The sequence below is a fragment of the Salvelinus namaycush genome, unplaced genomic scaffold (assembly GCF_016432855.1).
Source record: "Salvelinus namaycush isolate Seneca unplaced genomic scaffold, SaNama_1.0 Scaffold1041, whole genome shotgun sequence".
In the NCBI taxonomy this organism is placed as follows: Eukaryota; Metazoa; Chordata; class Actinopteri; order Salmoniformes; family Salmonidae; genus Salvelinus; species Salvelinus namaycush.
Genome location: NW_024057722.1, coordinates 36685 through 60795, shown reverse-complemented (window position 1 = coordinate 60795; position 24111 = coordinate 36685). Strand labels below are relative to the sequence as shown.

Below are 24111 nucleotides of genomic sequence, written 5' to 3'. Positions count from 1 at the left end.
GACACACGCTACTAACGTCAAACATAGACAATTACCCACAACCTACCTAATGCCTATGGCTGCCTAAATATGACTCTCAATCAGAGACAACGATAGACAGCTGTCTCTAATTGAGAACCAATCCAGGCAACCATAGACTTACATAAACACCTACACTGAACACAACCCCATGAACTCTACCAAAACCCCCTAGACAATACACACACCCTAGACTAGACAAAAAACACAAACATCCCCCCATGTCACACCCTGACCTAACTAAAATAATAAAGAAAACAAAGATAACTAAGGCCAGGGCGTGACTTCTATTTCTTTCTGTCTCTCTTCTCTTATCCTTCCGGTTCGTCCAGTTATTGTCAAACTTAGTTTCTTCGTGAGGTTTTGATCATAATAACTCCTGATACTATAATCCACTAGGCTTCCTCTCTTCACTATTTTTTGCTTTCTCTCACTTTCCTCTTTCTTCTCCTCCCACTTGATGAGGTTAAGGTTAAACCTATAAGATTAACCTGCTAAAATCCACTATGTTTGCTGTTCGCCGACTCAGGCAGGACATTTGTCTTAGAAAAGCACCCTTGAAAAACCCTAAATGGCATAGCGTTTTAACCAACATTTTAAATACTATTAAATGCAAAACTGTGGTGTGAAAAAATTATGAACCCCTCTCAACTCTAACTCATATCTCCTAAAGTCTCCAAAAAAGTATATTTTCAAACCCAGATCTCCCTCACCAAGTCACCACCGAGCTGAATATTGTCTACTCTCCGGGGCTTTGAGGTCACACAATTCCCATCTTTGGGAATTCTCCAGCCGGACTCTGAGGGAACGACGTCCCGGGGTTTTCCAGGAGCGCCTGGAAGCGGGAGGCCGTGAGCCCCTCGGATGGTGTGCCGGCAGGAGTCCCCTCCATCTGGGGGGTAATTGGTTTATCCCGCCGCCTGGCCAGCTTTCCCATGTGGGCCACTGCTGTGGGGAGGCCCGGGGTACAATGTGGAAACAGCATGAGACCCTCCAGGCCAGCCTTTGACTGGGTCTCCTTTACAGGCTATAGGACCAGGAGCATGGGAGCACAACGCTCATGCCAGAGATGGACCCTGTGGTTTTGAAAAGGTCCTTCATTATTTTGCCGTCTGTTGTTTGCGTTTGAACTGAGTGTTTTGGTAATTGACTTATGGGGAAAGTTTATTTTTATTTTTTTATATCCCCGCTGATTCATAAGGTAATGAGATGGAGAGTTGGGCCAAAGTTTTACAAAGTGGTGAAGCCCTCCATACACAAAACACCTGGTTGGAAATTCAGTTGGCTTTTCCACATTCTTTTCTACAAAATGTTCTGCATTTGGGCATTCTTTTGTTGGTCTTCTTTAAGGGAATACTGAAATTGAGTCTCAGTATCTGACAGTGATAACCACATTTCCACTATTCCTGGGTGTTTGCAATAGTCAGTCCTCGACACAAACTGTTCTGTGCTGATAATAACTTGACTGATATACACTGAGTGTACAAAACATTAAGAACACCTTTCTAATATTGAGTTGCCCCCCCCCCCCCCCCCCCCCCCCCCCCCCCCCCCTTGTCCTCAGAACTGCCTCAATTTGTCGGGGCATGGACTCTACAAGGTGTCGAAAGCGTTCCACAGGGATACTGGCCCATGTTGACTCCAATGCTTCCCACAGTTGAGTCAAGTTGGCCAGATGTCCTTTGGGTGGTGGACCATTGTTGATACACACGGGAAACTGTTGAGCATGAAAAACTCAGCAGCATTGCAGTTCTTGACACAAACTGGTTCGCCTGGCACCTACTACCATACCCCGTTCAAAGGCACCTTTGTCTCAATTGTCTCAAGGCTTTAAAATCCTTCTTTAATCTGTACTCCTCTTCATCTACTCTGACTGAAGTGGATTTAACAAGTGACATCAATAAGGGATCATAGCTTTCACCTGGATTCACCTGGTCAGTCTATGTCATGGAAATAGCAGGTGTCTTTTAAATATTTTGTACACTAAGTGTATGTTAAAAATACATGGTTGACAATAGCTTGTCACTTTGTTTATAAAAAGCTTTTAATCCCAAATAGTCACAGGAAAATAGTGTCCCCAAAATATACTGGGAAAACAAAAAAGGTGAAAATATAACAATAATGGTGATAATATATTCAACAACAATGGTGATAATATAACAGTAATGGTGATAATATAACAACAACAATGGTGATAATATAACAATTATGGTGATAATATATTCAACAACAATGGTGATAATATAGCAATAATGATGATAATAACAACAACAATGGTGATAATATAACAATAATGGTGATAATATACAGTACCAGTAAAACGTTTAGACACACCTACTCATTTAAGGATTTCTCTTTATTTGTACTATTTTCTACATTGTAGAATAATAGTGAAGACATCAAAACTATGAAATAACACATACGGAATCATTTAGTAACCAAAAAAGTGTTAAACAAATCAAAATATATTTTATATTTGAGATTTTTCAAAGTAGCCACCATTTGCCTTGATGACAGCTTTGCACACTCTTGGCATTCTCTCAACCAGCTTCATGAGGTAGTCTCCTGGAATGCATTTCAATTAACAGGTGTGCCTTGTTAAACATTCATTTGTGGAATTTATTTTCTTCTTAATGCGTTTGAGCCAATCAGTTGTGTTGTGACAAGGTAAGGGTGGTATACAGAAGATAGCCCTATTTGGTAAAACACCAAGTCCATATTATGGCAAGAACAGCTCAAATAAGCAAAGAGAAAGGACTGTCTGTCATTACTTTAAGACATGAAGGTCAGTCAATCCGGAAAATTTCAAGAACTGTGAAAGTTTCTTCAAGTGCAGGATGAAAAAAACATCAAGCGCTAAGATGAAACTGGCTCTCATGAGGACCGCCACAGGAAAGGAAGACCCAGAGTTACCTCTGCTGCAGAGGATAAATTCATTAGAATTAACTGCACCTCAGATTGCAGCCCAAATAAATGCTTCACAGAGTTCAAGTAACAGACACATCTCAACATCAACTGTTCAGAGGAGACAGTGTGAATCAGGCCTTCATGGTCAAATTGCTGCAAAGAAACCACTACTAAAGGACACCAATAATAAGAAGAAACTTTCTTGGGCCAAGAAACATGAGCAATGGACATTAGACCAGTGGAAATCTGTCCTTTGGTCTGATGAGTCCAAATTTGAGATTTATGGTTCCAACCGCCATGTCTTTGTGAGACACAGAGTAGGTGAATGAATGATCTCTGCATGTGTGGCTCCCACCGTAAATCATGGAGGAGGTGTGATGGTGTGGGGGTGCTTTGCTGGTGACACTGTCAATGATTTATTTAGACTGTCAATGATTTATTTAGATTTCAAGGCACACTTAACCAGCATGGCTACCACAGCATTCTGCAGCGATTCGCCATCCCATCTGGTTAGCGCTTAGTAGGACTATCATTTGTTTTTCAACAGGACAATGACCCAACACACCTCCAGGCTGTGTAAGGGCTATTTGACCAAGAAGGAGAGTGATGGAGTGCTGCATCAGATGACCTGGCATCCACAATCACCCGACCTCAACCCAATTGAGATGGTTTGGGAAGAGTTGGACCGCAGAGTGAAGGAAAAACAGCCAACAAGTTCTCAGCATATGCGGGAAAAGCATTCCAGGTGAAGCTGGTTGAGAGAATGCCAAGAGTGGGCAAAGGGTGGCTACTTTGAAGATTCTAAAATATTAAATATATTTTGATATGTTTAACACTTTTTTGGTTACTACATGATTCCATATGTTATTTCATAGTTTAGATGTCTTCACTATTATTCTACAATGTAGAAAATAGTAAAAATAAAGACAAATCCTTGAATGAGTAGGTGTGTCCAAACTTTTGACTGGTACTGTATGTAACAACAATGGTAATCTCAGACCTGTCAACTCGATATATGGTATTACTTCATGAGAATACGTGTCTTCCGGTCTCCAAGCAGTAGTCTGAAAAAAACAGATAGCATAAGAGGTTCTGAAGATGATGCTTTATTGTGACATTATAGATCTTCATTCAGTATGCTCGCTTTCACATCAGTAATAAAGAGACTACACATTGAGGAACATGAGAAAACACATACAGTGAAATGGTGTGCGAGTACTTCAGTTTCTCCATGCATCATCCTGCACAATCTCGAACACATTCTTACAGTATAGCTACTGAACCAGACTATTCTGTCTGGGACGTAGCCTCATAGAATGACATATTAGAAGTCATTTAGTAGGATCTCTGTGTGTAGTCTATCCTCACCTAACCAGTGCAGCAGCCACCAGTCCACCAGTGATAGGTCCTACCCAGTAAACCCAGTGGTAGGTCCAGTAGTTGGCCACTATAGCAGGACCCAGGGCTCTGGCCGGGTTCAGACAGGTTCCAGACACATCTCCACTGAAGAAATAATAACAACAAAGAGTTTCAGAACCATGATAGTAGAAAACATGATTGTCTCCAGGTATGCAGCAGAACCATGTCCATCAAAACAACCATGTGCTGTATCTCTACCCATGATGCTATGAAACTAAATGTTGAGATAACAAGTATTTCATGTTTTGCCATGATCATGGTGTAGTGTGGGAACAGTAAATACCTTCCTTAAAAATGCCCAGAAGGTCATAATTGCAATGTAATGAGCGTGTTATCTGCACTACCTATCTAAGATGCTTATCTAATCTTTATGTCACAATAATGCACATTTTAGCAGTGGCTGTTCCATATCTTCAGTTGTGGATGTAATCGTTGATAACAACTCTACTTGAACATTTGTTTATCTTCCATTATTTCTTTGTTCATTATTAGTTAACATTTTATAAATCAGCATATCATTTGTTTAAACAGTGTATAATAATGCATGTTATATCCATGTAAATAATTTATAACAAACTCTATTTAATAGGTAACAAATTATATAATAGTGGTTTCTGAATAGTTAATAAACAAACCTTCAAATAAACTTTTTCCAAACCTTCTCTATCCAGGCTAATTATTAAGAGAACAAATCCTTTTCTGGGAATGACTTGTACCAGGCCCAGGAAAACCTCTAGGCCCTAATAACCCTATAGCAAGAACTGACCAGGTCAAGTAGCCAGGAAAACCTCTAGGCCCTAATAACCCTATAGCAAGAACTGACCAGGTCAAGTAGCCAGGAAAACCTCTAGGCCCTAATAACCCTATAGCAAGAACTGACCAGGTCAAGTAGTCAGGAAAACCTCTAGGCCCTAATAACCCTATAGCAAGAACTGGCCAGGTCAAGTAGTCAGGAAAACCTCTAGGCCCTAATAACCCTATAGCAAGAACTGACCAGGTCAAGTAGCCAGGAAAACCTCTAGGCCCTAATAACCCTATAGCAAGAACTGACCAGGTCAAGTAGTCAGGAAAACCTCTAGGCCCTAATAACCCTATAGCAAGAACTGGCCAGGTCAAGTAGTCAGGAAAACCTCTAGGCCCTAATAACCCTATAGCAAGAACTGACCAGGTCAAGTAGTCAGGAAAACCTCTAGGCCCTAATAACCCTATAGCAAGAACTGGCCAGGTCAAGTAGTCAGGAAAACCTCTAGGCCCTAATAACCCTATAGCAAGAACTGACCAGGTCAAGTAGTCAGGAAAACCTCTAGGCCCTAATAACCCTATAGCAAGAACTGACCAGGTCAAGTAGCCAGGAAAACCTCTAGGCCCTAATAACCCTATAGCAAGAACTGACCAGGTCAAGTAGCCAGGAAAACCTCTAGGCCCTAATAACCCTATAGCAAGAACTGGCCAGGTCAAGTAGCCAGGAAAACCTCTAGGCCCTAATAACCCTATAGCAAGAACTGGCCAGGTCAAGTAGCCAGGAAAACCTTTAGGCCCTAATAACCCTATAGCAAGAACTGACCAGGTCAAGTAGCCAGGAAAACCTCTAGGCCCTAATAACCCTATAGCAAGAACTGACCAGGTCAAGTAGCCAGGAAAACTTCTAGGCCCTAATAACCCTATAGCAAGAACTGACCAGGTCAAGTAGCCAGGAAAACCTCTAGGCCCTAATAACCCTATAGCAAGAACTGACCAGGTCAAGTAGCTAGGAAAACCTCTATGCCCTAATAACCCTATAGCAAGAACTGACCAGGTCAAGTAGCCAGGAAAACCCCTAGGCCCTAATAACCCTATAGCAAGAACTGACCAGGTCAAGTAGCCAGGAAAACCTCTAGGCCCTAATAACCCTATAGCGAGAACTGACCAGGTCAAGTAGCCAGGAAAACCTCTAGGCCCTAATAACCCTATAGCGAGAACTGACCAGGTCAAGTAGCCAGGAAAAACTTTGGGCCTAGTTACAGTACAAGTGAAAAATTCCACTCAGTATCTCACCCAGCCAGGATGTTGATGATGACAGTACAGCCCACCATGAAGGGCACCATGGGGCTGCTACTCTTGGCGTTGACCGCCCCCAGCAGCACCACCATGGTGACCAGGCAGGTCATGGCTATCTCCCCAAACAGAGCCCCCCACAGCTGATCTTGTGATTGCAGCAGGGCAAACGCTGCCCCCTGGGCCTTGGAGTAGTTCTCTGTTGTGGTCATCAGCTGAGGAACAATGGATTCAGGTTCATTTACTTTTACTGGCAGTGATGTCATTATGCTACTACCAACCCCAATGCATTGTCTGACGAGCTAAACTGGGGTCATGTCTGTTGTCTGCATATCTAATCACTGTAGTTGTGAACATTCATTTTATAGTTTTTTTGCATTAGTTTTGATTTGACTCAATCCAATTGATATTTTCTTTCTGCATTTAAAATAATTTCAAGGTGCATGACAATTCTACCTCCACAGATACTGTTAGTCATACATGTGCATTGAATGACCACTGATATCAGGTTTAACTGTCACGCCCTGACCTGAGATATCTCTGTTTTCTTTATATTTTGGTTAGGTCAGGGTGTGACTAGGGTGGGTACGGTAGTTTTTGTATTGTCTAGGTTTTTTTGTATGTCTAGGGTTTTTGTAGGTCTAGGTGATTTGTATGTCTATGGTGGCCTGATATGGTTCCCAATCAGAGGCAGCTGTTTATCGTTGTCTCTGATTGGGGATCATATTTAGGTAGCCATTTTCCCTTTGGTGTTCGTGGGTTCTTGTCTATGTGTAGTTGCCTGTCAGCACTCATTTTGTATAGCTTCACGTGTCGTTTTGTTATTTTGGTTAGTTTGTTCAGTGTTCATTCTTATTATAATAAAGAATGTACGCATACCACGCTGCGCCTTGGTCCGATTCGTATAACGAACGTGACATTAACCCTCACCTTTGACATAGAAGCACCTAGCACACCCCCTATGAGCTGACTGATGAGGTAGGGCCCCACCATATTCAGCTTCATGCCTCCACACAGGTAGATAGCAATGGTAAACGGTGGGTTAAAATGGGAGCCGCTGTGAAGGTCAGAGAGAAATAGCAGAAGAATGGTCAGATAGCCCAGGAGGGTTGGGTTTTACACAGTATATTTCACAGTTTAACATTACTCACCTTCACACTTTCACCTTTGTATCAGTTCAAGGAGATTGGCTTTAGATATTGATTAGACATTGTTAATATGTTCACTCAATTATTAGGTATAACAATATGAATGGGGTCACAGTTGCTTTATAAACTTGGGATATGTATGTGTCAGGTGCATCTGTGAAATCATAACACATTACACCACAATGGCCACTGTTTATAAGTTGAATGGCACTCACTGGAATGAGAATGGTTTTACAACCTTAGGTCTATTACCTTTATCTGTGAAAGACTGTTTTTGAACTCTGCACATGACGAAGAAACACATAATCACCACAAAAAGAATACGTGACTTATGTGTTTCCACTCCGTGTGTGTTCAGTATTTTGACCCCAAAATTGTAGCAATATAGAACGTTGTAGCAATATAGAACATTGCAAATATAATGGAATAATGGGCATGCATTGCACTCAAATGCATTTATTCCACTCATTTTAAAGCAGACAACATACTGTTCATGCAAAATATAAATGCTCTATTGAAAACAAATGATTAACGTTCATCTCAAAAGGAGACCAAAGTACAACACTGTAATGATGTAATATGAGACACTTTGCAGACACTTTTATCCAAAACAACACAGTACAGTGAGTACAGTGAGACAGGGTATCAATACACTGTATATAAACACACAGACCTGATCTCTGCCATGCAAGCCACCATGACTGCTACAGCCAGACCATGGACCAGGGCTGGCTGCAGCCTCCCTGCTGCCTCCACGTTCTCTATGACCGACACACAGCCGATGAACACAAAGAACATGGTCCCCACCAGCTCAGCCAGACACGGCTGGACCAGGCGCTCAAACTTGTTGGGAGGCTTGACCGGTGCTTTCTTAGAGTCTGATGCCATCAGGGATGTCCCAATGTCACCCAGTTCCATTGTCCCTTCTGTCATAGTGGAAAGGAGTTTGGAGAGATAGAGTGAGAATAGAGGAGAGAGAGCAAGAATAGAGGAGAGAGAGAGAGAGAATGGAGGAGTTTGGAGAGAAAATAGATGAGAGAGAGGAGTCTTTGTATCTAGAGATAGTGCAGCACTAGCAATAATGTCCGCAGGTGTGTGTCCAAATATCTACCTGTTTGCGTTGCTAGTCACTTGAACTTTGGTAAGTTCAAAGAACGATAGGGCGAGATAGAGAGTGGAGAGAGAAAGAGAGCGAGAGAGAGAGCATAAAATTGAATTGCTCCATTGACCAACGATGGACTCTTTGACACTGATATCCATGTTATGATTAATCCAAGTCAGTTTACTCTAGTGAACACAGTACAACAGACAACCAGTTCACAGTATGAAAGTATAGTAATCGTCCAGCAGACAGATATTTTGTTGGCACTGATTTGAAAACAACATTTTCAGCATAGAGCATATGTCAATATGATTATGATATGTTTTTACTATTTAAATAAACTAAATGTTTTGTTAGTTTGTTAATACAGCAGCCTACTACCAGACATAATGTTCTAGATTTACAGGTCAAGCAAAACAGTTTCATCTTGGTTAACCTGCTTGTATTAATCATGCATAGATCATTGATGTTAGCCAGTCCCAGCTAGATAAGATTAAGCATTAAAACTAGACAGTTTGACGAAGTCTCTGCACCAGTGCAAAGTCTGCTCCTGTTATTCTCTGAAGGGAGTAAAAGACAATCCAGTGAAACATGAAACTGGCTTTTTACACTTTAGCATAATATCTTATTATTTGTCCTAAATGGTAGACACATCCATCAGTAAATAACAGGTGATAAATTGACATTGTAAATGTGTAGAATGTGGCAAAATCAGACTGTTACTATGCTTACAGGCATCATGTATGTACTTATTCTTGAGGGGGCACTAATGGAATTAATGAATTAATTTAATAATTAATTTGTATTAATTCCGTATGAAAGAAACAGTATCTTCTATATTTCCAACGTACAAATCAATAAATGGACATGACGACGACGCCTCTGCTGTACACATTTATACTTCATTTCTTGAATCTTCACTGCAACATTTTTTGAACGTTCACATACTACTGTCTCAAATGAGTGTCTGCCATATAAATATAATTACTAGAAGAGAGGTCCACGTTCAAGTAAATGAGGCCATAATGGGAGGACCGGTTGTCTGAGGGGTTATGTCCTTTCTAGTAATTATATTTCTATGGCTGAGACACTCATATCATGACAGATGCTGCTAGACTTTCAGTCAAGATAGCAATTACTGTGTCAAATTCAATGTTATCTACTGTGGCTAGTTTTTGGATGTCTGTGTGCAGATAATCAGTGAAAAGGCATGACGCATATGGAAGGTTGTATCACAGTACAGTGAGAGTCAGACCAATGCAAGGCTGTAGTTCACCACATAACCAAAAGGTGGCGGTATAAAACACAGACTATGGGCCAGAAGTCACTTCTACTATGTCAAAGGGATCAATCATAGAAAGAAATATGCAATGCAATATTTAATGTACAAAAATTAGTTTATACAAATGGCATTGAATAAAATAGATTACATTTATGGACAATAGATAATCTATATATACCGGTATATAATAAAGTTACATTGGTAAGATTATTTTAAACTAAGAGACATGGAAATAGTAACACAAAAATACTGTTAGAATTTATGTGGATTTTGGAAATTTACATTTTTATGGACTTGAACTGGAAACCTACATCTGTATCACATCAAGAGAACTCTGGTTTTCTCATCCCCAAGCAGTAATCTGGAAATAGAAAAAACACACCATCAAAATAGTACACAATTGTTGAATGTAACATCACTCGACAAGTTGTTGCTTCCACACATTGTTTCTTTCGTTTTTTTTAACATGAATGTAAATAATTCCACAAAATATGTCTTAGACAACACAAGACTTTAACAAGGAAAATCAAGATAAAAAGGTGTTAAATCCACACATTGTTAAAACTAGGTTAATGACTCTCCCAGACTTAAGAATTGTATAAAAGCACCCATTGTAAGAGTAACTTTCCATCACATAGCTAGCCATTGATTTTAGAGGGACAGTTCATGTTTATCAAGTTGAGGACAAACAGCCCTGTCTAACAGCCATGTTACGATACAGTGCTTTATCGCACAAGACAACATATCCCCCGATATGGTGGTGCTAGATTCTCTTGCTGATTTGCAAGAATTTATGGGCAGACAAGGCTTCTAATCCCACACTTGCAGCTAGTGTAGGCAACTTCCATTCAATAGTAAATATATTCCATTCTAATCTATGGAGCTCCAGTTGGGTCATTATTTTAGTATTAATGGTCATTTCAAGGACAAAGATTAAGGCTGCTTTCCCAACCAAAGTGTTTCAATAGTAGCTTGGGCTCCAGTCGGTTTCTGTTTCAATCCAAACAGGACAATGATGTAAACAGCCAGGTATCCAGGCCCCAGAAGATCAGAGCTGTACAGTACCGTATGAAGCTGGCGGTTAGCAGGGCTCCAGACATGGGTCCCACCCAGTAGATCCAGTGGTAGCTCCAGTAGTTGGCCACCACGGCCGGGCCAAAGGCACGAGCTGGGTTCATACATGCCCCAGACACTGCTCCCCTGTAGAGGATGTGATATAAAAGCGATGCATGAATGAATGATAGAGCATGTGGTGTCTTACGGTACACAGTAAGGAGTGTATTGTGGTGTACATTGTGTTTTATTGGTAGTGTACAGGTATTTATCTCAGTAGTAGTTAACTATACTGTACAAAGGTAGGCCATTACATCAAACATCAAGACAAAGGAGATGATTGTGGACTACAGGAAAAAGAGGACCGAGCACTCTCATTGACGGGGCTGCAGTGGAGCAGGTTGAGAGCTTCAAGTTCCTTGGTGTCCACTTCACCAACAAACTAACATGGTCCAAGCACACCAAGACAGTCGTGAAGCGGTCACGACAAAACCTATTCCCCCTTAGGAGACTGAAAAGCATTGTCATGGGTCCTCAGATCCTCAAAAGGTTCTACAGCTGCACCATCCTGACTTGTTGCATCACTGCCTGGTATGGCAAATGCTCGGCCTCCGACCGCAAGGCACTACAGAGGGTAGTGCGAACGTCCCAGTACATCACTGGGGCCAAGCTTCCTGCCATCCAGGACCTCTATACCAAGCGGTGTCAGAGGAAGCCGCTAACAATTGTCAACGACTCCAGCCACCCTAGTCATAGACTGTTCTCTCTGCTACCGCATGGCAAGCGGTACCGGAGCGCCAAGTCTTGTTCCAAGAGGCTTCTAAACAGCTTTTACCCCAAAGTCATAAGACTCCTGAACATCTAGTTAAATGGCTACCCAGACTATTTTCAGTGCCCCCCCCCCCCTCTTTACACCACTGCTATTCTCTGTTGTCATCTATGCATAGTCAATTTAATAACTCTACCTACATGTACATACTACCTCAAATAACCGGTGCCCCGGCACATTAACTCTGTATCGCTACCCGCCTGTATATAGTCTCACTATTGTTATTTCACTGCTGCTCTTTAATTACTTGTTACTTTTATCTCTTATTCTTATCTGTATTTTTTTTAACTGCATTGTTGGTTAGGGGCTCGTAAGTAAGCATTTCACTGTAAGGTCTGTTATTTTCCTGTTGTTTTCGGCGCATGTGACTAATAACATTTGATTTGATTGTATCTGAAAAGTTGTTCTGCAGAATGTACAGTCTTTCTCCCATCCCTTACCCACACACCTTACATCAATCCACTCCACGACCACCCCACCCACCGCTTTCTGCCATCCCTTACCCACACACCTTACATCAATCCACTCCACGACCACCCCACCCACCGCTTTCTGCCATCCCTTACCCACACACCTTACATCAATCCACTCCACGACCACCCCACCCACCGCTTTCTCCCATCCCTTACCCACACACCTTACATCAATCCACTCCACGACCACCCCACCCACCGCTTTCTCCCATCCCTTACCCACACACCTTACATCAATCCACTCCACGACCACCCCACCCACCGCTTTCTCCCATCCCTTACCCACACACCTTACATCAATCCACTCCACGACCACCCCACCCAGCGCTTTCTCCCATCCCTTACCCACACACCTTACACCATACCTTCTACCCCATGGGTCCTCACCCAGCCAGGATGTCTGCGGTCACGGTCAGCCCGATGCAGAGAGGGGCCAACAGGCTGCGGGTGCGTCCATTCACGGCCCCCATACACACCACCATCGTCAGGAACAGAGTCATGATCACCTCTGCCACCGTGGCTGGTACTATCTGGGTGTCTGCCTGCACTGTGTTGAATGCTGCCCCTGAAACTTTGGCATAGTTCATGGATGGGGAAATCACCTGGAGAAGGAGATATTACTGATATGAATATAGGATATGTAGGGAGAAAAGTATAGGTCCAGATACAGAGGAACATTATTTAACATTTGCTTATCGACTGCTACTTTCCACTGGTCATATTCTACATCTGTTCAGAGTTTGTCTTTTCAAGTGTGATAAAAATAATATACAGTGCTAGCCAAAAGTTTGGACACACCTACTCATTCAAGGGTTTGTCTTTATTTTTACTATTTTCTACGTTGTAGAATACTAGTGAAGACAATCAAACTATGAAATAACATATGGAATCACGTAGTAACCAAAAAAGTGTTAAACATATCAAAATACATTTTATATTCTTCAAAGTAGCCACCCTTTGCCTTGATGACAGCTTTGCCCACTCTTGGCATTCTCTCAACCAGCTTCACCTGGAATGCTTTTCCACCAGTCTTGAAGGAGTTGCCACATATGCTGAGCACTTGCTGGCTGCTTTTCCTTCACTCAGCGGTCCAATTCATCCCAAACCATCTCAATTGGGTTGAGGTCGGGTGATTGTGGAGGCCAGGTCATCTGATGCAGCACTCCTTCACTCTCCTTTTTGGTCAAATAGCCCTTACACAGCCTGGAGGTGTGTTGGATCATTGTCCTGTTGAAAAACAAATGATAGTCCCACTAAGCGCAAACCCCCAGCAAAGCGGCCCCACACCATCACACCTCCTCCATGCTTCACAGTGGGTACCACACATGCAGAGGTCATCCGTTCACCTACTCTGCGTCTCACAAGGACACAGCGGTTGGAACCAAAAATCAAAAATTTTGACTCATCAGACCAAAGGACAGATTTCCACCGGTCTAATGTCCATTGCTCGTGTTTCTTGGCCCAATCAAGTCTCTTCTTCTTATAAGTGTCCTTTAGTAGTGGTTTCTTTGCAGCAATTTGACCATGAAGGCCTGATTCACTCCGTCTCCTCTGAACCGTTGATGTTGAGATGTGTTACTTGAACCCTGTGAAGCATTTATTTGGGCTGCAATCTGAGATGCAGCTAACTCTAATGAACTTATCCTCTGCAGCAGAGGTAACTCTGGGTCTTCCTTTCCTGTGCGGTCCACATGAGAGCCAGTTTCATCATAGCACTTGATGGTTTTTGCGACTGCACTTGAAGAAACTGTCAAAGTTCTTGAAATATTTTGGATTGACTGACCTTCATGTCTTAAAGTAACGATGGACCGTCGTTTCTCTTTGCTTATTTGAGCTGTTCTTGCCATAATATGAACTTGGTATTTTACCAAATAGGGCTATCTTCTGTATACCAATCCTATCATGTCACAACACAACTGATTGGCTCAAACGCATTAAGAAGGAAAGAAATTCCACAAATTAACTTTAAACAAGGCACACCTGTTAATTGAAATGCATTCCAGGTGACTACCTCATGAAGCTGGTTGAGAGAATCCCTAGAGTTTTCAAAGCTGTTATCAAGGCAAAGGGTGGCTACTTTGAAAAATATAAAATGTAAAATATATTTTGATTTGTTTAACACTTTTTTTGGTTCCTACATTATTCCATATGTATTATTTCATAGTTTTGATGTCTTCACTATTATTCTACAGTGTAGAAAATAGTACAAATAAAGAAAAACCCTGGAATGAGTAGGTGTGTCCAAACTTTTGTACTGAACATATACACTACCGTTCAAAAGTTTTGGGTCAAAAAAGAAAGAAAAGTACATTTTTTGTCCATTAAAATAACATCAAATTGATCAGAAATACAGTGTAGACATTGTTCATGTTGTAAATGACTATTGTAGCTGGAAACGGCAGATTTTTTATGGAATATCTACAGTACGTAGGCATGCAGAGGCCCATTATCAGCAACCATCACTCCTGTGTTCCAATGGCACGTTGTGTTAGCTTATCCAAGTTTATGATTTTAAAAGGCTAATTGATCATTAGAAAAACCTTTTGCAATTATGTTAGCACAGCTGAAAACTGTTGTTCTTATTAAAGAAGCAATACAACTGGCCTTCTTTAGAATAGTTGAGTATCTGAAGCGTAAGCATTTGTGGGTTCTATTACAGGATCAAAATGGATAGAAACAAAGAACTTTCTTCTGAAACTCGTCAGTCTATTCTTGTTCTGAGAAATGAAGGATATTCCATGTGAGAAATTGCCAAGAAACTGAAGATCTCGTACAACGCTGTGTACCTCCCTTCACAGAACAGCACAAACTGGCTCTAACCTGAATAGAAAGAGGAGTGGGAGGCCCCGGTGCACAACTGAGCAAGAGGACAAGTACATTAGAGTGTCTAGTTTGAGAAACAGATTCCTCACAAGTCCTCAACTGGCAGCTTCATTAAATAGTACCCGCAAAACACCAGTCTCAAAGTCAACAGTGAAGAGGCGACTCCGGGATGCTGGTCTTCTAGGCAGAGATGCAAAGAAAAAGCCATATCTCAGACTGGCCAATAAAAATAAAATATTAAGATGGGCAAAAGAACGCAGACACTGGACAGAGGAACTCTGCCTAGAAGGCCAGCATCCCGGAGTCGCCTCTTCAGTGCTGATGTTGAAACTGGTGTTTTGCGTGTACTATTTAATGAAGCTGCCAGTTGAGGACTTGTGAGGCGTCTGAAAACTTTCAGGGAACCATAGTAAAACATCCTCAGTACCTCCCTGAAACCTAAAAATTAACATTCCCAGAACAAATCAAATCAAATCAAATTGGATTTGTCACATGCGCCGAATACAACAGGTGTAGATCTTACAGTGAAATGCTTACTTACAAGCCCTTAACCAACAAAGCAGTTTAAAAAAACTTCTGTTCTCAGAACATTTAAAAAACCTACATTTTTACCGGTCAGGAAACATATGGCTTCGTTCCAAGAACCAATGGGAAACCAAAAACGTATGTTCACACAACTTCCAAGGAACCAAATGTGCTTGCAGGGTAATGGCCAATGAGCTCTTGACTTTACAAGGTGGTGAAACACAGACTCAACTCATCTTGTTCAGCTCTAAGGATACTGTACATGTAAATGACTGCCAATAGAGTAGAGTGGGTGACTGCCTGGTCACTCAACCCTCATGGACGTCAATTGCTTTATCGTTTTACTGTCCTGATAGCAGCCAAGAGAAGAGCAGGGTAGGTGTAGAAAGAGATTATTGTCATGATCCCTATCTGAAGTGTTGATAGGATGAGGATGATCATACTGTTAGGATAAGTGTGGGATGTACAAGTGTTGTGTATTATGGGACGATCAAACCTCTGAAAGTGTGAAATATCTAGCTGATATTTTCCTGACGTTTACATAGTCTTTATGACAGTAGGCCTACCCATTTGGTGCCAGGTAGTTACCAAATACTGTATATTGAATTCTTGAATGTTCGTACTAGAAAGTACATATTGTTACCAAATAATTAAGTTAAATAAATGTACATGTTTTCAATGTCAATAAATAAGAACAATTATAATTAAAATCCTATTAAATACCAAGTTAGTAGTAGTAGAAACAGTGCAACCCACATTTTAGTAGGCTACAGAGTACCCACCTTGGCTAGTCCTGCCCCTATCATCCCTCCACACAGCTGAGCCAGTATGTAGGGGACCAGCAGTATGATGTTGAGACCCCCGATCAGAAACACAGACACAGACACTGCTGGGTTGAAGTGCCCCCCACTGCAGAGAGAGACATGGAAGAATTGAATTACCCTAATACATTTGAATTAAGTTATTTTATTTTAAACAGTTCACAATAGTTTTTATATGAGGCACATCCTTTAGAAAACAAAACAAACTATTTTAAATATAGAGGCATGTAGCAACAATAAAACCATAATAAGAAAAAATGCTGATGTAGATTGCCTCATCAAAATGGTACAAGTGTGATTTTAAAATTCTGTTGTGCATTTTAATGATCTATTGTAGCCTACTTTGAAAGCACAGTCATAAAACTTCAAGTCAATGCTGATCAACAGATCCATTACAATTCTTCGTTTTTGCAATGCTTTTTTGCAATCTGTTACACATCAACATACTGCATGTTGAAAGCCTAGGAACAGACTCTTCTGTTGCTCTGCTAACATTTGAAAACCTGAGCATCAACTTCCCAGCTAGTCCCAAAACCTATACCATGTCATGGCCAGAAAAGTTGGCTATACAGCACAAACAGATCTAGGACCAGGTTATCACCTTCCAGCCTCTCACCACCCACCACCAGAGGGGCTCCCCAGCCTTACCTGATCTCCCCCAGCACGGCGATGACAATGCCCAGGGCCAGGCCGTGTGCCAGGGCCGGCTGCAGCCTCCCGGTGCCCTCCGTGTTCTCGATCACAGACAGACACCCCACAAAGATAAACAGAGATGAACCCAGCAGCTCTGCCAGACAGGGCTGGATAAAACCTTCGAACGCGTCCCTGAATGGCTTGGTACCGCTGTTTCCATCTGTGGCTGGATCTGGACCTTTCCCCTCTGGCTGGATCACATTGATGTCCAGGTCCCAGAGCTGGTTCTTAGACTCATAGAGAGCCATGGTGTTGGGTTAGACTGTGTGAGACTGGAAACAGCCCATGGGTTGTTAGTGCTCTTAAGTCTAGAGGTTACGCAAGAGTGCTGATAAGGAATAAGAAGGGAGGAGGAGGGGTGAGGTGGATGAGGAGGAGGGAGGTGGAGGAATGGGAGGAGGAGGTGGAGGGCCGAAGACAAGGAGGGAAGTGGAGGTGAGGGGCGGAGGTGGGGTGAAGATAGTGGAGGGGGGAGTTGATAAGTTATTTTCTTGGAATGGTCCAGATAGCTAGGCAGAGAAATGCTACCAGATCATCAAACGATGAGACAAAATGCAAGAAATGTTCAGATATTGTTCGCTTAAGTGATTACCGTTAAATGTAATACTCCATCATGACTTTTGGTTTAACTTCAAACATACTTGTCAGAACTTTGTATGGATAAAGAAATGCAATAAATCAATCAAAATTATTTCCCCATGACTGTTATTATGAATAGTACTATGAATACTAGTTGTGAAATGAATAGCTTACATTTCAATATACATTATGCAGTTAGAATACAGGGACAGAAACCACGCTTCTGCAGATAGAGCTATTGCCTAAAATACAATAGAAGTGCAGCATAGAGGCTATGTGTCACATCTTAAATGTATGTAGTTCTGTCCTTGTGCTGTTCTTGTCTATTAATGTTTTGTATTATGTCATGTTTCATGTTTTGTGTGGACCCCAGGAAGAGTAGCTGCTGCTATCGCAACAGCTAATGGGGATCCTAATAAAATACCAAAATGATGAGTGTGTTATAGGACATATGGATAGACAAGCGGCCTCATTATATGACTGTCTATATAAGTTGTCATTCTACATAACTACTGAATTACCATCAATCCACTTGTATATCAGTGGAGGCTGCTGAGGGGAGGACAGCTCATAATAATGGTTGGAACGGAGCAAATGGAATGGCATCAAACACATGGAAACCATGTGTTAGATGTGTTTCATACCATTCCACTTATTCCGCCCCATCCATTACCACGAGCCCGTCCTCCCCAATTAAGGTACCACCAACCTCCTGTGTTGTATATGTAATGTGACTGAAATATATCTACATAATAATCAGAATAACATATTACGATAACAATCTTTTACATATACAGTGCCTTGCAAAAGCATTCATCCCCCTTGGCGCTTTTCGTGTTTTGTTGCATTACAACCTGTAATTTAAATTGATTTTTATTTGGATTCCATGTAATGGACATACACAAAATAGTCCAAATTGGTGAAGTGAAATGAAAAAAATTACTTGTTTCAAAAAATTCTAAAAAAACAACAAACTGAAATGTGATGCGTGCATATGTATTCACCCTCTTTGCTATGAACCCCCTAAATAAGATCTGGTGCAACCAATTAACTTCAGAAGTCACATAATTAATTAAATAAAGTCCACCTGTGTGCAATCTAAGTGTCACATGATCTGTCACATGATCTCAGTATATTTACACCTGTTCTGAAAGGACCCAGAGTCTGCAACCTACTAAGCAAGGGGCACCACCAAGCAAGTGGCACCATGAAGACCAAGGAGCTCTCCAAACAGGTCAGGGACAAAGTTGTGGAGAAGTACAGAACAGGGTTGGGTTATAAAAAAATATCAGAAACTTTGAACATCCCACGGAGCACCTTTAAATCCATAAAAAATTTTTTTAAAGAAAATATGGCACCACAACAAACCTGCCAAGAGAGGGCCGCCCACCAAAACTCACAGACCAGGCAAGGAGGGCATTAATCAGAGAGGCAACAAAGATACCAAAGATAACCCTGAAGGAGCTGCAAAGCTCCACAGCAGAGGTTGAAGTATCTGTCCGTAGGACCACTTTATGCAGTACACTCTACAGAGCTGGGATTTATGGAAGACTGGCCAGAAAAAGCCATTGCTTAAAGAAAAAAATAAGTAAACACATTTGGTGTTTGGGAGACTCCCCAAACATATGGAAGGAGGTACTCCGGTCAGATGAGACTAAAATTGAGCTTTTTGGCCATCAAGGAAAATGCTGTCTGGCACAAACCCAACACCTCTCATCACCCCAAGAACACTATCCCCACAGTGAAGCATGGTGGTGTCAGCATCATGCTGTGGGGATGTTTTTCATTGGCAGGGACTGGGAAACTGGTCTGAATTGAAGGAATGATGGATGACGCTAAATACAGGGAAATTCTTGAGGAAAACCTGTTTCAGTCTTCCAGAGATTTGAGACTGGGATGGAGGTTCAGCTTCCAGCAGGACAATGACCCTAAGCATACTGCTAAAGCAACACTCGAGTGGTTTCCAAGACATTTAAAAGTTTCTCTGTAAACCACTGTGGTTTACAGAGAAACTTTTAAATGTCTTGGAATGGCCTAGTCAAAGCCCAGACCTCAATCCAATTGAGAATCTGTGGTATGACTTAAAGATTGCTGTACACCAGTGGAACCCATCTAACTTGAAGGAGCTGGAGCAGTTTTACCTTGAAGAATCTGCAAAAATCCCAGTGGCTAGATGTGCCAAGCTTATAGAGACATACCTCAAGATACTTGCAGCTGTAATTGCTGCAAATGGTGACTCTACAAAGTATTGACTTTGGGGGGGGGAATAGTTATGCACGCTCAAGTTTTCTGTTTTTTTGTCTTATTTCTTGTTTGTTTCACAAGAAAAAATATTATGCATCTTCAAAGTGGTAGTTGTTGTGTAAATCAAATGATACACCCCCCCCCCCTATTGTAAGGCAACAAAATAGGAACAATGCCAAGGGGGGTGAATACTTTCGCAAGACACTGTACTTTTAGGTTATAGGTTTCATATAGAGCTATGAGTTTTCCTGACCACCTTACGTATAAATAGAATCTGGAGGTTTTCCTGGTCATGTCACCGGGTTAGGAAAAACTCCTGGCCCTATTCATATGCCATCAAATAATGTTCATCCTACTTTTGAATACAAGGTCAGAAAATATAAACCTCTAAATTATACCACCACATAACATAAATTATAATATTATGCCTTAATAAAATAAAGGTCAGGTGAGAAACATAATTTTCTGGGAAACAGCAAGGACCAAAACAATGGATTTAGTGTTGGCTCAATGTTAAATGGTCTAATCATTTGACATTGATATTAACCTCATAACTTGTTGATCTTTCCTGCTACTTGTTTGTCTTTCCGTCTTGGTGGGGGAGTTTTAGTGTATTGAATGTAATGACGAAATATGTAATCTTAGGCACAAATATTTCACTTCCTAGAAGGGTGAAATTCAAGTGATAGGATGAATGTTTTCCACCACACATCAAGAATGTGACTTGAGTCTGAGGAGTCTTTTCATTCCTGAAGTACATTTTGTCCTTCAATAAGACTGTAAGAATGGAAACAGCTTTAATTAAAAAAAAATATCATTTAAAAGTCACATTTTTCAACCAAATTTCTATGAAACTGTGGGCACGTCTTCAAAGATCCATTTCAACAACTCAAAAAACAAATGTATTCATTCAAGATATTCTAACATAGCAGTAAAACTTAAAGGGGTAGTTCAGCAATTTAATATATTTAGATATTTCTTTCCTTTCCTTGAAAGCAGTGTATGGACAGTGAGCCAGTCCAAATAATTACCAACCTCAGAATTTTGGGATCAATTCCCCATCTCCTCCATTTAGCACTATATGTAGAAACTTGAAATTCACCCTCCAAGGTAGTGAAATATTTGTGCCTAAGATGACATATTTCATAATCACACTCAATAAACTACTCCCCCACCAAGACAGAAATACATACAAGTATCAGAAGACAAATAAATAACGAGGTTAATATCAATGTCGAACGATTAGACCATTTAACATTGAGCCAATATGTAACATTTCCACCTGAAACTCAGTGTCTTACGTCAGATAGTGTGTCGATTCTGCCTGCACTGATGGGTTGAGGGCCAATCGTCGTGTGGGAGTGATGCCATCTGATGTAAGACAATGTCTGCAACTAAAACTAATTGCCAATTACATAACAGTAGTAGCAACGGAATAGAAGTTGTCGAGAATAAAACATACTTTTTAGAATGCTGCGTATTACTGCTAATTAGCATTTTCGCCATAGCATTTAGCATTTTTTGTCTCTAGACTACTTTCAAGGTATGTAAACAAATATCATTATGTAACATCGCTGAACTATCCCTTTTAAAATAAACTATCCCATTGAAGGAAGACATTCCATTACAAATAAGTAAAAACTCTTCACTTTTTGAACCAGAGTTGAATTTTCTGATTCATACTTAAATGACCGGTTTCATTGATTTATCTGACAGTTAGTCTTTAATAAAGTTGACAGGTAAGTTGGCTGATAAAAATGTGGTTGTTATAGCTTTACCCGAGCTGCACCTGTGGAGTGTGCCTCTTGTATAGTAACAGTACTTATCGACTACTATAAGGCTGAAGAGCCACACCACTTGGACAGGACCCCTGCTCAGAAACACCACGAGCCTGTCTGACAGGGGAACGTTGATAGTTAACTGGCACTTTGGGCTCCATTGGAAATGAATAGTCTAGCTCTGTTATTATGGCGTTATCACGTAATTGAGCTAATGAAAATCCATATCCAAACAGTAAAGAAGAGTGATGTTTTGTATTTCTCTGGACATTTCTAGGTATTTTTCATCAATCTGAAGTAGACCGACGGTTGCCTAGAAGACCAAGAAGCCAACTGTGCCTGTCCTTCAACACCACCAAAGGGTGGCGCTCTGTTCTGTAGTCTTAGACTAGACCTTTTAGTAGGCTATACCCTCTTTATTAGAGCCAAGTACCACATCATATTTACCAGTTTGTCTTATGTGCGAACCACCCTCTTCATTGACTGAACTGTTCATTGTTTTTTATGGATCAACCTAAACTACTGTTTCTGTTTTCTAAATTGGTTTCATCAGCCAAGTAGGGCTAGACTTACACATCAAATGACCATCTAATTATAGAGCTGAGGCAAAAACAGCAATCATGTGTCAGACTAAACCAGACAATTACACACCTAATTTTGTTCAAACAATCTTGAAAGGGAATGCAAATGAAATAGATGATGGACTGTCAGTGGATTATCCGTGCTAGCTGTTTCAATCTGTAGGTTGTTTTACTAGATTAGGTTGTGGATGAGATACGCCACACGCCCACACCACATCATGAAGAGAGGAGTGGGGGGAGGACCACATAGGGTCAGTTATAAGAAATACCTTGAACGTCAGAATGGACCTGAACTCAGTGACCACGGCCACAGTGGCAGATTACCGACAACTAACAGAGTTGAAGTCAATTTAATAAGACAATTAAAGTATTTAATAGATCATGTAATACAAATGTAAGTGTTAAATTTTTTTGGTATATCAATAGAATGATGGCTGTTACCACAAGGTAAGGACCCTGAGACTAAACACCTCCCTCTGCAACTGGATCCTGGACTTCCTGAAGGGCCGCCCCCAGGTGGTAAGGGTAGGCAACAACACATCTGCCACACTGATCCTCAACACTGGGGCCACTCAGGGCTGTGTACTTAGTCCCCTCCTGTACTCCCTGTTCACCCACAACAGTGTGGCCAAACACGACTCCAACACCATCATTAAGTTTGCTGACGACACAACAGTGGTAGGCCTGATCACCGACAACGATGAGACAGCCTATAGGGAGGAAGTCAGAGACCTGGTAGTGTGGTGCCAGAACAAAAACCTCTCCCTCAATGTGAGCAAGACAAAGGCTCTGATCGTGGACTACAGGAAAAGGCTGGCCGAACAGGCCCCCATTAACATCGACGGGGCCGTAGTGGAGCAGGTCGAGAGTTTCAAGTTCCTTGGTGTCCACATCACCAATGAACTATCATGGTCCAAACACACCAAGACAGTCATTAAGAGGGCACAACAACATATTTTCCTCCTCAGGAGACTGAAAAGATTTGGCATGGGTCCCCAGATCCTCAAAAAGTTCTACAGCTGCACCATCAAGAGCATCCTGACCGGTTGCATCAACGCCTGGTATGGCAACTGCTCGGCATCCAGGACCTATATACTAGGCGGTGTCAGAGGAAAGCCCAAAAGATTGTCAGAGACTCATAGACACCAAGTCATAGACAGTTTTTTCTGCTACCGCACAGCAAGCGGTACCAGAGTGCCAAGTCTAGGACCAAAAGGCTCCTTAACAGCTTCTAGCCCCAAGCCATAAGACTGCTGAACAATTAATCAAATGACCACTGTTGGTTAAGGGCTTGTAAGTAAGCATTTCACAGTAAGGTCTACATATGTTGTATTCGGCGCATGTGACAAATAAACTTTGATTTGATTTGATTTGTTATGCCCTTCCAGATTTTGTTTTGTTGAGAGGTCAGGTTCTGTTGATTGACAGCTTATTTAAAAATATAAATCATTAAATCAAATCAAAATGTATTGGTCGCATACACAGATTTGCAGATGTTATCGTGGGTGCAGCGAAATTCTTCTGTTCCTAGCTCCAGCAGTGCAGTAATAACTAACAATAAAATATATAATAATAATATTTTTTAAAAGTATAAAAAAATAACTAATATAATCTAAAAAGGAAAAAGAAGGAGGAAAACAAGATATGTAGAAATATCAGAGCGAGCAATGAGAGTCCGGAATACAAATAGTTGGTGTGACTAGACAGTATGGACAGTATATGAATAGAAAAGGTGTGTGCAGCAGTAGTTATATAGGATGAGCCTTGACTAGAATACAGAATATATATATATAAAAAGGGCA

The 24111-nt window shown here is 41.2% G+C and overlaps 2 protein-coding genes across 2 annotated transcripts; both read right to left on the bottom strand.

Moving 5' to 3' along the window:
* Positions 1 to 3853: 3853 nt before the first annotated feature.
* LOC120035364 (aquaporin-8-like) lies at positions 3854 to 8513 on the bottom strand. Its single transcript, XM_038982137.1, has 5 exons — positions 8200 to 8513; positions 7309 to 7435; positions 6379 to 6593; positions 4294 to 4428; positions 3854 to 3989 (listed from the first exon to the last, which is right to left on the bottom strand). The coding sequence occupies exons 1-5, from the start codon at positions 8457 to 8459 to the stop codon at positions 3947 to 3949; spliced, it is 780 nt and encodes a 259-aa protein (XP_038838065.1). The 5' UTR covers positions 8460 to 8513; the 3' UTR covers positions 3854 to 3946.
* Positions 8514 to 10228: 1715 nt separating this feature from the next.
* On the bottom strand, positions 10229 to 17375 carry LOC120035367 (aquaporin-8-like). Its single transcript, XM_038982141.1, has 5 exons — positions 17083 to 17375; positions 16396 to 16522; positions 12653 to 12867; positions 10976 to 11110; positions 10229 to 10271 (listed from the first exon to the last, which is right to left on the bottom strand). Exons 1-5 carry the CDS (start codon positions 17373 to 17375, stop codon positions 10229 to 10231), a joined length of 813 nt encoding a protein of 270 aa, XP_038838069.1.
* Positions 17376 to 24111: the final 6736 nt, after the last annotated feature.

Bases quoted from the DNA above. Each gene is read 5' to 3' on its own strand.
- LOC120035364 (XM_038982137.1), bottom strand. From the start codon at position 8,459: ATGACAGAAGGGACAATGGAACTGGGTGACATTGGGACATCCCTGATG. The intron at 6,594-7,308 runs GTGAGGGTTAAT...ATTGTTCCTCAG, and splicing joins TAGGTGCTTCTATGTCAAAG to CTGATGACCACAACAGAGAA. The intron at 4,429-6,378 runs GTGAGATACTGA...TTATTTCTTCAG, and splicing joins ATCATCAACATCCTGGCTGG to TGGAGATGTGTCTGGAACCT.
- LOC120035367 (XM_038982141.1), bottom strand. From the start codon at position 17,375: ATGGCTCTCTATGAGTCTAAGAACCAGCTCTGGGACCTGGACATCAAT. The intron at 16,523-17,082 runs GTAAGGCTGGGG...CTCTCTCTGCAG, and splicing joins GCCGTGCTGGGGGAGATCAG to TGGGGGGCACTTCAACCCAG. The intron at 11,111-12,652 runs GTGAGGACCCAT...CATCCTCTACAG, and splicing joins ACCGCAGACATCCTGGCTGG to GGGAGCAGTGTCTGGGGCAT.